This window comes from Pan paniscus, chromosome 21, assembly GCF_029289425.2.
Source record: "Pan paniscus chromosome 21, NHGRI_mPanPan1-v2.0_pri, whole genome shotgun sequence".
Taxonomy (NCBI): domain Eukaryota; kingdom Metazoa; phylum Chordata; class Mammalia; order Primates; family Hominidae; genus Pan; species Pan paniscus.
The window spans coordinates 42,907,541-42,922,486 of NC_073270.2; the positions used below are offsets into that span (position 1 = coordinate 42,907,541).

Below are 14,946 nucleotides of genomic sequence, written 5' to 3' on the forward strand. Positions count from 1 at the left end.
GGGAGCCTGGAGCATAAGTTCTCAAGTGACACTCTAGGTGCAAACTTGCAGTCGGCCACGTATTCATTGTGTAACCCAAAGCAGGTTACTTAACCCCTCTACACCTCAGTTTCTCATCTGTAAAGTAAGTTAGTCAAATTAGTCACGTTATCTGCCTCGTTGAGTTGCTCTATTAAGTGAAATAATCTTCGTGCTTAGTTTAGAACAGGGCATGGCCCTAGGTAAGAACTAAGTTAACTGCATTGGAAGTTACTGAGTAGACGCTGTGCAGGGTGGAATTTCATGTAGCCTCATCGTAACTTTGGAAGCATGTACTCTTGTTACTACCATTTGACAGATGAGAAGTTGGAATCCCACGGAAGGGAACTTACTTGCCCAGGGTGACACATGAATGAGTCAGTGGCTCACCGTTTCATTATTTGAGAAGTTCAGGATAGTAAAGTGGTTAAAAGCAGACTTTGGATTCAAATTGCCTGAAGTTTGATTTTCAGTGATGTGTCCTAGGGCAGGTAACTACTTCTGAGCCTTACTTTCCTGGTCTGTGAAATGCAGAAAATAGCCACCTTACTTAGATGTTGTGAGGATTTAATGATTTGGTGTGTGCAAAGCACAGCATAGCGTGGGCATACCTAACATATTAAGTGCTCAACTTTTAGTCAGAAAAGTTACTGCTCTCGTTAACATGGAGTGAGAAGATTAGGATTCTGACACGGGTGCTGTTTTAGGGGAATTTACGGTCTAGGTGGGAAAATGCTAGTCGCAGCCATTCACTAGATCTTCATATATTGGGTACCTGCCTGTGCACAAGGCATTGGGGATTCAGCATTTGTATCTTGATTCCGCTCTCTCTTAGGTCTTTCTGTCCATTAGCAGTTTCTGATAGGCTTTGACTTTGAATTCTAGCCAGACTAACTCTCATCACTTCTCATCATGTTCACTGCTGTTGCCCTGGTTTGGGCCACCATCATCTTCTGGCTTGGATTATGGCGGTAGTCTCCCAACTGGTGTCCCCTGCTCTGTCCTTGCACCTGCATGGTCTGTTCTCCACACAGTATTGTTTATTCTCAACACAGTAATACCATTAGAGTGTAAGTCAAATCGCTCCTCTGCTTAGAACTTTCCAGTGGTCTCCAGCCGGGTGCGGTAGCTCACGCCTGTAATCCCAGCACTTTGGGAGGCTGAGGCGGGCGGATCACGAGGTCAAGAGATCAAGACCATCCTGGCCAACATGGTGAAACCCCGTCTCTACTAAAAAGACAAAAATTAGCTGGGCATGGTGGCACGTGCCTGTAGTCTCAGCTACTTGGGAGGCTGAGGCAGGAGAATCGCTTGAACCCGGGAGGCGGAGGCTGCAGTGAGCCAAGATCGCGCTGCTACACTCCAGCCTGGCAACAGAGTGAGACTCTGTCTAAAAAAAAAAAAAAGAACTTTCCAGTAGCTTCCACTACGGTGGTATACAAGGCCCTCTGGATTTGTCCTCTGCTACCTCTGTTACCTCATCTACTTCTTACCCTTTGCTTATTCCACTCAAGCTGTACTGTCCTTGCTGATCTCACAAAACACCGTATGTGTACATACTCCTGATTCAGAATGTTTGCATTTGGTTTTTCTTTTCTTATTTTTTTTTTTGGAGATAGAGCCCCAGGCTGGAGTGCAGTGGCAGGATCTCAGCTCACTGCCCACTCTGCTTCCTAGATCAAGTGATTGTCGTGCTTCAGCCTCCCTAGTAGCTGGGATTACAGGCCAAGTCACCATGTCTGGCTCATGTTTTGTATTTTTAGTAGACATGGGGTTTCACCATGTTGGCCAGGTTTGTCTTGAACTCCCGACCTCAGGTGATCCCCCTGCCTTGGCCTCCCAAAGTGCTGGGGTTAGAGGTGTGAGCCACTGCGCCTGGCCATATTGGGTTTTTCTTCTTAGCATAGTTTCCCACCAGATATCTTTATGACTTGCTTCTTCTTCAGGTCTGTACTCAATATGTTTATTTCTTAGTCCTTCATAGACTACCGTATTTAAAATGCAGCCCTTCCCAAATATCTCTTCTGTACTTTATTTTTTTCCATAGCACTTACTTTCTAATGTGATAAATAATGTTCTTATTTCATGTGATGTCTTTCGTCACTAGAATAGAAGCTCTTTGAGGGTGGGAGTTTTGTTTCTTTTGTTTCCTGCTGTATTTTTAACACCTAAAGTAGTGTGTGGCACATAGTAGCTCAGTATACATTTGATGAATACACCACGTGATAGATTTTTTCTTTTTTTAATTTAATTTTATTTATTTATTTTTATTTTTTTTGAGATGGAGTCTCACTCTGTCACCCAGGCTGGAGTGCAGTGGTGCGATCTCGGCTCACTGCAACTTCTGCCTCCTGGGTTTAAGTGATTCTCCTGCCTCAGCCTCCCAAGTAGTTTGGATTACAGGCACCCACCATCACACCCGGCTAATTTTTGTCTTTTTAGTAGAGACAGGGTTTCACCATGTTGGCCAGGCTGGTCTTGAACTCCTGACCTCAAGTGATCTGCCCACCTCGGCCTCCCAAAGTGCTGGGATTACAGGCGTAAGCTACTGCGCCCGGCTGTCTTTTATTTTTTTGAGACAGGTTCTCTCTTTTTCACCCAGGTTGGAGTGCCATGATGCGATCATAGTTCACTGCAGTCTCAACCTCCTGGGCTCAAGTGATCCTCCTACCTCAGCCTCCCGAGTAGCTGGGACTACAGGCACACGCCACCATGCCTGGCTAATTTTTGTATTTTCTTTTTTGTTGAGAAAGGGTTTCGCCATGTCGCCTGGTCTAGTCTTGAACTCCTGGGCTCAAGCGTCCGCCCGCCTCAGCCTCCCAAAGTGTTGGGATTACAGAAGTGAGCCACTGCCACTGGCCAATAGTGCCTTTTTTCAAGGATTCTAGTTCAAGCTTAATTTAACACTAAAGGCAAAGGATTTAGGGCCACTCATGTTAGCCTAGTGATTATTTGTTACTGCTGTTACTTGGGTGCCAGACAATGCACTTTATCAAGAAGCATCCCATTCAAAAGTGTTTTTTGTTTTGTTTTTTTAAATAAATGAAGTAGAAATGTACCACTCCTGCAGCTTCCTGTCCCCTGGGGCATCATAGATGGGGATTAATTTTTCTTTCCATTTATTCAGCAAATATTTATTCAGTAACTATGTGCCAGGCAGTGTGCAAGACTTGGAAATACTGGGATGAACAAAAGAAGCAGTCTTTATCCTCATGGAACTTACAGTTTAGCAGAGAAATCAGACATTACACTGTTAAAGTTGTAGAAAATTCCACAGAGAAGTACAGATTTCTATGAGTGGATGTAAGAACAACAATAATAATAGTATTAGAAGTAGTAGCTAACATTGGTATAGCACTTGTTATGTGCCAGTCATTATTCTAAGATTTTTTTTTTTTTGAGACGGAGTTTTGCTCTTGTCGCTCAGGTTGGCGACAATGGCGCATTCTCAGCTCTCTGCAACCTCTTGTCTCCCAGGTTCAAGCGATTCTCCTGCCTCAGCCTCCCAAGTAGCTGGGATTACGGGCACCCGCCACCACACCCAGCTAATTTTTTTGTATTTTTAGTAGAGACGGGGTTTCACCATGTTGGCCAGGGTGGCCTCAAATTCCTGACCTCAGGTGATCCACCTGCCTTGGCCTCCCAAAGTGCTGGCCTGGCCAGATCTTTCTGTATTAACTCGTGTAATCGTTTCTGAGGTAGATACTATTATCATCCCACTTTACACTTGAGGAAACTGAGGCACCAGCTGGTTGAATAACTGCCAAGGGCACATTGCTAATAAATGGCAGAGGTGTGATTTAAGCCTGGCCCCAGAGTCTGGGTTCTTCCCTACTTTATTGTACTGGGGAACTAATCCTAGGGAGAGCTGCTTAAGGAAGAGGTGCTTGAGCTGAATTCTGAAAGTAAAAATTAAGCAAAGTTGAGGTAGGGGAAAGCATGGAAAAATGCTGGGCAGGAAAGAACCTGGCTTCTTAGAGGACGGAGAAGAAGCCAGAGAGCAACAGATAGCGGGAAGCGCGAGGGAGGAGATCTGGTTGAGAGGCTGGCAAGGTGTAAGGATTCAGGATTGGGTTTGTCCTTAGAGGCAGAGGACTTACAGACATCTTTCAGATGGGAATAGTAGGATAAGGCCTGTGCTTTAGATGCTTGGAGGCTGCTGGGAGGACTGTCCTTCCACCAGTTGAAGAGCAGGCTCCCTGCCTTCCCAAGGCTTCTCCTCAGGTTAAACCCCTGGATTCCCTCGCCCTTCCCCATGTGATTTGGTTCCCAGATCTTGGTGTGCGTCATCACTGGGACTGTGTATAGCACCTTGGAAGAGTGTAGAGTGTACTGAATGATTGTTTCCCCCCAAGGTTCAAGCACTGTCTTCCTGTTGGCCCTGACAATCATAGCCAGCACCTGGGCTCTGACGCCCACTCACTACCTCACCAAGCATGACGTGGAGAGACTAAAAGCCTCGCTGGATCGCCCTTTCACAAATTTGGAATCTGCCTTCTACTCCATCGTGGGACTCAGCAGCCTTGGTGCTCAGGTGCCAGATGCAAAGGTAAGGCTGCTTTTCTCCTGGTGGTCAGGGTGGTTCAGGAGAACCTTCATCCCCTCACTATATTCCTTTGGGGTAGTTCAAAACTAACTCTTGCTCATTTGAGGATAACCAAGGTTAATCCAATATAAGAAATATTTGGCCGGGCGTGGTGGCTCACGCCTGTAATGCCAGCACTTTGGGAGGTCTAGGCAGGTGGATCACGAGGTCAGGAGTTCGAGACCAGCCTGGCCAATGCAGTGAAACCCTGTCTCTACTAAAAATAGAAAAAATTAGCTGGGTGTGGTGTTGCATGCCTGTAATCCCAGCTACTCAGGAGGCTGAGGCAGGAGAATCATGTGAACCCAGGAGGCAGAGGTTGCAGTGAGCTGAGATCCCGCCATTGCACTCCAGCCCAGGCAACAGTGTGAGACTCAGTCTCAAAAAAAGAAGTTTATTTCAGTTTGACAGATCTGTTTTTGTTTTTGTTTTTTTGCCTAATGTATGTTAAGGATCATACCAGATCAGTTATTTTTAGTGGGATGTCAAGAAAAGCAAGCATAGATCATCTAGAAACTTTTACTTCAGCTCTGGGAGTGAGAATGTCCAATACCACATGTACTTACTAAGTGCCCCCCTATGTGTGTGGCTAATAATAAGGGAATTCAAGGTGGAAGGCACTCACATGTATTAAATAATGGTAGTCACTACATCAGGCAATTTTGATACATGTTTTTGGACTTCTGGTGAGGAAAATGCATCATGATTAAAACCTTTCCTGGATTCGGGACAGTCTTTTTTTTTTTTTTTTTTTTTTTGAGACAGAAACTGGCTCACCCAGGCTAGAGTGCAGTGGCATGATCATGGCTCACTGCAATCTCTGTCTCCTGGGCTCAAGCCATCCACCTCGCTTCCCTAGTAGCTGGGACTACAGGTGTGCACCACCATGCCTGGCAATTTTTGTATTTTTTTGTTGGAGACGGGGTTTTGCCATGTTGCCCAGGCTGGTCTTAAACTCCTGGGCTCAAGTGATCCGCCTGCCTCAGCCTCCCAAAGTGTTGAGATTACAGGTGTGAGCCACCACCTGACCAGGAACAGTCTTAAAGTGAATTTACATTTTATTCATTATAGTAGTATGGACAACTAGACTAAACAATTTTCCTTTGCCAAGTTTCTCATATCTGCCTTAGTTTTCTTTGACTGAAGAACAAATTACCATAAATATAGGGGCTTAAAACACCACCCACTTATTGGCTTATATGGCTTATAGTTCTTTATTTTATTTTATTTTATTTAAGAGAGGGTCTCACTGTGTTGCCCAGGCTGGAGTGCAGTGGCTATTCACAGGCATGATTATAGCACACTATAACCTCGAACTCCTGGGCTCAAGTGATCCTCCTATCTCAGCTTCCTGAGTACCTGGGACTATGGGTGCATCCCACCGCACCCCGCTGTTAGCTGATAATCCTGCAGGTCAGAAGTCTAGACAGGCTTGCCTGGGCCCTCTGCTTAGTGTCTCCTGAGGTCACAGTGAAGGCATTGGCCAAACTGGGCTCCTCCTGGAAGCACTGGAGAAGAATCTGCCTCCAGGCCCATTCATGTTGTCGTGTTGTCAGCAAAATCCAGTTCCTGTGGTTGTGGGCCTGAGGTCTCCATTTCCTTGCTAGCTGTCTGCTAGGAGTTGCTCTCTGTTCCTCAAGGCCATTGGTATTTCTTCTCACATGGCCCCTCCACCTTTAAACCAGTAATGGCATGGTGAGTCCTTACTCTTCAGTTCTCTCTGACTTCCTCTTCAGCCACCAGCCAGAGAAAACTGCTATTAAAGGGTTCACCTGTTTGGGTCAGCCCACCTGGATAATCTCTGAATTGTAAGGTCAGCTGACTTGGGGCTTTAATTATACCTGCAAAATCACTTTATAACAGTTCCTAAATTTGTGTTTAAATGAATAATCAGTGGATGGAAATCCAGGGGGAGGAGTATGAATGTCTTTAGAATTCTGCCTACCATTTCTTGTATTAGCATGGAAATGACTCCAAATCTGTAGGGACTTTAGGCATACACTACTGCACCTGGCTTGCTGGATGGAGTGTCTTCAAGCAAATATCAGACATATTGTTGTACTTGTATCTCTTATTCTATTTATTTATTTTGTAGAGATGAGGTCTCGCTATGTTGCCTAGGCTGGTGTCATGAACTGACCTCAAGCAATCCTCCTGCCACGGCCTCTCCAAGTGTTGGGATTACAGGCATGAGCCATTGTGCCTGACCAACAGTAATTCTTTAATGTCATTTAATTCTCAGTCTATGTTCAGTTATCTTGAGTTATCTCAAAAGTGTTTTTTACAGTTAGTTGGCTTAAATCAGGATCTAAAGAAGGTCTACACATTCCATTTTTTGCTGGTATCTCTTAAGACTCTTTTCACCGATAATAGTTCCCATTCCCTCTTTTCTCCCCATACCATTTATTTGTGGAATAAGTCAGGTCATTTGTCCTGGAATATTTTACACATTCTGCCTTTGATTAATTGTATCTTCATGATGTTTTTGAACATATTTCCCTATCCTTTGTATCCCTGTAAACTGATAGTTAGCTCTTGAGGCTAAATTATATTCAGGGTTGGTTTTCTTGGTGAAAATATTTCACAGGTGGTGCTGTGGACTTCCTATTAATAGATACATAATATCTGGTTATTTCACTTTTAGTGATGATGAAGTTGTAAATTAAGGTGTTGTCAGACTAATCTATCGCTTATAAGTAGTATATAGTAGGGATTTGTTTTTTCATCCAGTCTGATAATTTCTACCTTTTGATTGGGGAGTTTATTCCATTTTTTTTTTAATTTTAATTCTTTTTTTATGTTTAAGATCAATCATTTATGTTTAATTATATTGTTGGGTTTACATCTGTCATCTTGTTATTTGTTTCCTATTGGCTTACCTGTTTTTCCCTCTCTTTTCCTGTCTTATTTTTTTATTTTATTTTGTTTTATTTTATTTTTTTGAGACAGGGTCTCACTCTTGTCACCCAGGCTGGAGTGCAGTGGTGTGATCTCTGCTCACTGTGACCTCTGCCTCCCGGGTTCAAGTGATCCTCCCATCTCAGCCTCCTAAGTAGCTGGGATTACAGACGCGCACCACCATGCCTGGCTAATTTTTTGTATTTTTTGGTAGAGATGGGGTTTCACCATGTTGGCCAGGCTGGTCTTGAACTCCTGACCTCAAGTGATTTGCCCTCCTCGGCCTCCCAAAATGCTGGGATTACAGGCGTGAGCCACTGCGCCCAGCCCCTTGATTATTTTTAAATATTCTGTTTTATATCTTCTATTGACTGTTCAGATCTAATTTTTTTTTAGTGTTTGTCTAGTTTTGTTTAGAGATTTTAATATGCATCCTTAATTTCTCACGGTATACCTTGAATTATTATTTTGCCATGTCACAAATAGTAAAAGAACCCTATAACTGTATTTGCATTTAAACTCACATCATTTCTGCTATCATTGTCATACTTTTTGTTTGTTTGTTTTTGTTTTTGAGATGAAGGCTTACTCCGTCGCCAAGCTGGAGTGCAGTGGCGCGATCTTGGCCCACTGCAACCTCCGCCTGCTGGGTTCAAGCGACTCCCCTGCCTCAGCCTCCTACAGGTGCACGCCACCACACCCAGCTAATTTTTTGTATTTTAGTAGAGACGAGGTTTCACTATGTTGGCCAGGATAGTCTCGATCTGACCTTGTGATCTGCCCATCTTGGCCTCCCAAAGTGCTGGGATTACAGGTGTGAACCACCGTGCCCGGCCCATTGTCGTACTTTTTAACCTTCTTTCAAGGATCCCAGCCTTTTCTGTCTGTTGTTCAGTGTCTCAATTTCATATATGTCATACAGTTTTATAGTTATTTTTGGTAGGAAGGGAAGTTCAATATATTTAATTCTGTCAAGGGCAGAATTGATAGTCCCAATTGGTGTCTTTTTTTTTTTTCTCTGAGACAAGGCCTCGCTCCGTTGCCCAGGTTGGAGTGCAGCGGTGCAATCATGGTTCACTGCAGCCTCAAACTTCTGGACTCAGGTGATCCTTCACCTCTGCCTCTCGAGTAGCTGGGACTACAGTCACCTGTCACCATGCCTAGCTAATTTTTTTTTTTTTTTTTAATATTTGTAGAGACGGTGTTGCCATGTTGCCCAGGGTTGTCTCAAACTCCTCGGGTCAAGCCATCCTCCTGCCTCTGCCTCCCAAAGTGCTGGGATTACGGACGTGAACCACTGTGCCCAGCCTCCAATTGATGTCTTTTTTTGTTGTTTGTTTGACATGGAGTCTTACTGTCATCCAGGCTGGAGTGCAGTTTTGTAGTCTTAGCTCACTGCAACCTCTGCCTCCTAGGTTCAAGTGATCCTCCAGCCTCAGCCTCCCAAGTAGCTGGGACTACAGGCATTCTCCACCACGCCTGGCTAATTTTTGTGTTTTTTGGTAGTGACAGGATTTTGCCATGTTGGCCAGGCTGGTCCTGAACTCTTGACCTCAGGTGATCCACCCGCCTTGGCCTCCCAAAGTGCTGGGATTATAGGCGTGAGCCACCCCTCTCAGCAATTGATATCTTTCAATCCATTTCAATGGTTATCCTTTTTGGTGCTCAAAATATTCCATTTTTGCCAATGGGCCAAACTGTGTGTGTGTGTGTGAACATCCATTCATTTACACGTTGGGTACAACTGGTTTTCAGTTTAACTATAGAGTTAAATAGTTACTAGACTGGCCAGAAAGCCTAAAGTATTTACCAACTGGTCCTTTACAGAAAAAGTTTGCTAATCGCAGCTATATGAGATCCAGCTTACTCAAATTTTTTCCTGACAGCCAGCTCTCCGTTTCTGCCCAATGTTTTCTTCCTGTGTGTGACTCTATTAAAGATACAGACGTTTCCTCATGATTACACTCTTATAAACCCTAAAGGTGAATATACCTCCTGATAAAATTAGTTCTGCTCAAAAGTAAGAGTATACCCATCAGAGTCAGTTAACACAAGCTTTTAATTCTGGCTCCACCTCTCTGAAAAGGGAGTTATGAAGCCTACCTCACTGAATCATTGTAAGAAGAAAGTGAAATTACAGTATGCCCCTCAAAGGAAATGGTAGCTATTATCGTTCTTACATTGAAAAGGTTTGCTTCTATTTATACTTTGTTTAGGTGAGTTCAGACAATGCCTGGCACAGACACAGTGCGAATGCAGTGCCTTTTGTAGTGATGCTTCGTACTTCTGCTCTGGTTTTTGGTGATGTCTTTAGAGGCCCTGGGGAGAGAGAAAGAGCAAATTGACTAGAGGTTTTGTATTGTGAGGTATAGGAGATAACATTGGAATAGTAATGTTAACCTCTGGCAGGATTTGAATGCAGGATGAAAAGTTTCTCCTGAAGGTTTTCAAACTTGTGTGGAACCACAGGATTCAGTGTAGGGGGTCACGGAGGAATGATTTGGAGTTCTATAGGAGATTTAGGTTGAACACATACCCCCAAAGCTATTCTCTGCCATCATCACAAGTTTGCGGGATGTTGGTTAGGGCTGAAGATGTAGATTGAGAGGCATCTGGCCAGCTGCCATGCAGTGTGACTTGGGATAATTACATGATTGAGCTGGCTGTGGCTTTATGTTTACAATACAGATGCTGAAGTCAGAGTGGTTGCCTTCAAGGTGTTAACTTCAAAACTTCACACCTGAGTCACCTGTGCAGCTTATTTAACCTTTCAAAATTGTTCTGTCATCGGTAAGATGGAGATAATAATACTCAGCTCACAGATAATGTGTGCAGGGTAGTTAGCACGTTGATGGCATGTGGTAATACGTAGTATTACCCTTATGAGTAGTATGACTATATATAAATAGTAGTAGCAGTTGGTACACATTGATTGAATTTTTTTTTCAGACTGTCATCCTCACTGCTTAGCATACATCTGACACACGGGTGTCTAACAAATATTTGAACTGTAAACTTTAGCTCAATCAAAATGGGAGCTCTCTAAATGTGCCTGCTGATCAGAAAATAAATAGGTTAATCACATACTCCATTCTAATTGCTTATGAAATATGCTGTGTTGATTAGGTGGTGTGTGCATTATAAGTAATGGAAGAAAGGGAGTTGTATGCATGTTTCAGAGCTGTTGAATTTCCTCATTAGATGTGCAAACCACATAAATCCATTGAGAGATTTATGTCATTACTGTCACTTCCGTATAGTGGTGCATGTCCTGCTCAGCTGTTGCTGCCTTCAGCTCAATAGAGAGAACTCCCTGGGCTCCCCTAGATACACTGTTGCCTATTCTCACAGATCGATATATTTGGAGAGATTTTGGTTATTATCTCGTAAGAGGTTTTAGCAGCAAAACTGGGAGAAATGGGGTTTAATGAGAATAGAAACTATGGAGACAGCAGTGTGGAATGAGAGTTGATTTTAGGTGTTATAAAGTGTGAGCATCGGCTGGGTGCGGTGTCTCAGGCCTGTAATCTCAGCACTTTGGGAGGCTGAGGTTGGTGGATGCCTTGAGGTCAGGAGTTCGAGACCAGCCTGGCCAACACAGCAAAACCCTGTCTTTACTAAAAATACAGAAGTTAGCTGGGCATGGTGGGCATGCCTGTAATCCCAGCTACTCGGGAGGCTGAGGCAGGAGAATTGCCTGAACCCAGAGGCAGAGGTTTTGCAGTGAGCTGAGACTGTGCTGCTACACTCTAGCCTGGGTGACACAGCGAGACCCTGTCTCAAAAAAAAAAAAAAAAAAAAAAAAGGCCAGGCGCGGTGGCTCACACGTGTAATCCCAGTACTTTGGGGATGCCGAGGCGGGCGGATCACGAGGTCAGGCAATCAAGACCATCCTGGCTAATACAGTGAAACCCTGTCTCTACTAAAAATACAAAAAAATTAGCTGGGCGTGGTGGCGGGTGCCTGTAGTCCCAGCTACTTTTTTTTTTTTTGAGACTCTGTCTCAAAAAAAAGAGTGAGCATTTTTCATTTGAGTTATATTTATATAAAACATAAGCATGTCAGAAAGGTGATTTTACAGATTTCATTATTTAGCTTTTTACAAGATTAAGAACATGCTGGGCACAGTGGCTTATGCCTGTAATTCCAGCACTTTGGGAGGCTGGGGTGGGAGGATCACTTGAGATCAGGAGTTGGAGACTAGCCTGGGCAACATAGTGAGACACCCGCCCCCCACCCCTGATTTCTGCAAAAAGTAAAATTAGCTGGGCATGGTGGCATGCACCTCTAGTCCTAGCTATTTAGGTGGCTGAGGCAGAAAGGCAGGGATATCGCTTGAGCCCAGGAGTTTAAGGCTGCAGTTAGCTGTGATGGCACCACTGCAGTCCAGCCTGGGCAACAAAGCAAGACCCTGTCTCAAAGAAACCAAATTACTTTTAAAAAATGCCTCCCTTATAAAGCGTTGTGAGCATTAAATGAGATAATAAGTGTAAAGTGCTTAGTGTAGTGCCTGGCACATGATGAGTGCATATAGTAGTAAGTATATTTGTTTGTGGGTCAGGCACTAGTTCATTCCTGGGGATAGCAGAGAATGAGGCAATCCTTCACGCAGTAATCATTTATGGAGCATCTGCTGTGTGCCAGACATTGTGCTAAGTGCAGAGAAGACAAGAGAGCTCATTATCCATTGAGAGTACCGTAATACAGTGCTGAGTGCCAAGAGGCAGACAGGCTGTTTGTGGAAAGTACCATGGGAGTCCAGCAGAGGGAGCCGGCACTCACCCTGTCTGCCAAGAAAGCCACAATCTTGCACCGGAGTGCTGCCATCTGTGCTGGCTGCTGCAGGCTTCATTTGGTCACTCAGCAAATATATAGTGAGTTTCTGCTATGCACTAGGTATAGTGCTAGGCACTGGGGATTTACTCTTGAGCCATAAAGAGGGAGAGGGCCCCTGCACTCTTAAGAATATGTTGTCTAATAGCTGAGACAGGCATTAATCATGTAATCAAATACATGCACGAATATTTGCAACAATGGTAAGTTTTATGAAGGGGAGATATGTGCTGTTATAAATAGGGGATTTTATAGGGGTAGAATAGGGGACTTTGATTTGCCAGGAAAGGCTTTCCTGAGGAAATCTCCGAATTTAAATCTCATTGTGGGCTGAGTATGTTGGCTCACACCTATAATCCTAGCACTTTGGAAGGCTGAGGCAGGAGGATTGCCTGAAGCCAGGAGTCTGAAACTAGCCTGGGCAACAAAATGAGACCATGTCTCTACAAAAAGTAAAAAAAATTATCTGGTGTAGTGGTGTGTGCCTGTAGTCCCAACTACTCAGGAGGCTGAGGATGGAGGATCGCTGGAGCCCAGGAGTTGGAGGCTGCAGTGAGCTACGATCATGCCACTGCACTCCAGCCTGTGTGAGAGGGCAAGACCCTGTCTCAAAACAAACAAAAACAAAACAAACCCCAAACCCAAAACTCAAACCTCACTGCATCACCCTAATCTCACTCTACTCCTTAAGGGCAGGGACTTTGTCTATTTTATTTGTTGTGTATCCCCAGTTCCTAGAACAGCACATGGCATGTGGTAGGCACTGAAGTGAAGGAAGATGTGATTGATCTGAATTCTAAAGGGAGAGGAGGAGTTAACTGTGAGACGAAGGAGAGAAGGGACTTCAGGCAGAGGAAACAGCCTGTGCGGAGGATAGAGAGCAGGTTACATTTGAGATTGAAAGGAGGAGGTGTGTGGAACAGAGTGGGAGGGAGGGAGAGGAGTGAGGCAGGCTGGGGCCAAGCCACAGTGCCTTGGCCCACATAGGAAGAGTTCTGATCTGTTTCCAATGAGCAATAGATTTTAAATAGCTAGTATTGTGATTCACCTTGCATTTTGGAAAGACTTCTCTCTTGCTTTTTGGAAGACAGACTATAGCAGGGGGCTACAGGGCAAGATTGAATGCAGGAGGGGTACAAAAGATAATGCCTGGACTTTCTGCTTCTGCTGCATGGATGGGTAGTTGGGCCATTCCATGAGATAGCAACACAGGAAGACAATGAGGTTTGTCTGGGAAAGATCACGAATTTGGTCTTTACCATGGTGAGCTTGAAATACCTTTGAGTCATGTAAGTGGCTGTTGAGAGAAGTCTGGGCTGGAGGTACGGGTCTGAGAATTATCTGCATAGAATTTTGGGATGAAGCCATGGGCATGGATGGGATGGCCTAGGGAGGCAGGGGGTGGTGGGATGAGAGCCGGGCCTAGGAGCTGAGAAACAGCAGGAGAGCTCAAAACTGAGGGAGGAGCTGCCAGAGAAGTAGGAGACCCAGGAGGGTGCGGTGGCATCCCAGAAGGCTACGGGCACGCATGTTTCCCAGTGAGGACGTGATCGGTCTGTCCATTGTTGAGGAGTGAGCACTGGAAAATGTCCTCTGCTTCGACAATTTGGAGGTTGCCACTGGCCTGCTGGGGGCAGAAGCCAAATTGGAATGAGTGGAGGTGAGGACATGAAGACCGGAGCAGTGTGGCTGTGTGGGAAGAGAGAAGGTGGCACTGGAGGGGAGAGAAGGGTTGAGGGAAATTGTTGTTGTTGTTGTTGTTGTTGTTTTTTGAAAGTTTCGCTCTTGTCACCCAGGCTGGAGTGCTGTGGCTCGATCTCGGCTCACTGCAACCTCCGCCTCCCAGGTTCAAGCGATTCTTCTACCTCAGCCTCCCAAGTAGCTGGGACTACAGGTGCACGCCCCCACGCCTGGGTAATTTTTGTATTTTTAGTAGAGATGGAGTTTCACCATGTTGGTCAGGCTGGTCTCGAACTCCTGACCTCAGGTGATCCACCCGCCTCAGCCTCCCAAAGTGCTGGGATCACAGGCGTGAGCCATCACGCCCAGCCAGGAAGTTGTATTTTAAAATAAGTCTTGAGTTTTGTTAACACATTATAGGAGAAGTTGGATTGACGAGGTAATGGGCTTCCAGATGGAGAGACAGGGTGTACAAAGCCTGGAGGCTTCCAAGTGCTTGTTGTGCTTTGGGGCAGTGAGGTGCTTGTGCAACTGGAGCAGAGGTGGGTGGGGAAGTGCAGTAAGAAGCACCTGGGGAAAAGCCGGCCCAGTTAGAAAGGGTCTGGCGTGGGGCCCCAGCCAGTGTGTGCCTGGGCAGCACATCACAGTAACAAAGTCTGAAGAGATGACAAAGCACAGTCTGAGAGGCAGCCAGAGTAGCGGGGAGCTGTTTATGGAGGAAATAGGGGAGGGGAGGGCAGATGTCTTTTCTATAGGCCTCCGTATTTGATTAGGTTCAGGGAGTTGTAGGGGAAAACCTGTGATGGAAGAAAGCACTGGTGTTCTTTGCTCAAGAGGGTGTTTGATTAATTGGGGTATTAGCACAGAAAGTTGGAAGCAAGCAGATCGGGGGTGAACATTTAGGGGGCAGTTTTCAGCCTTCAGTCGGGAAG

General features: G+C 45.0%; 1 protein-coding gene across 2 annotated transcripts in view; it reads left to right on the top strand.

The window, feature by feature from the left end:
- RPN2 (ribophorin II) overlaps window positions 1-14,946 on the top strand; it is a 62,255-nt gene that overhangs the window by 802 nt on the left and 46,507 nt on the right. For both annotated transcript variants that reach the window (XM_003831906.5, XM_008957286.3), the window contains exon 2: window positions 4,374-4,567. In XM_003831906.5, coding sequence (XP_003831954.3) covers window positions 4,374-4,567 — 194 coding nt within the window. The remainder of the gene's footprint in view (window positions 1-4,373; window positions 4,568-14,946) is intronic.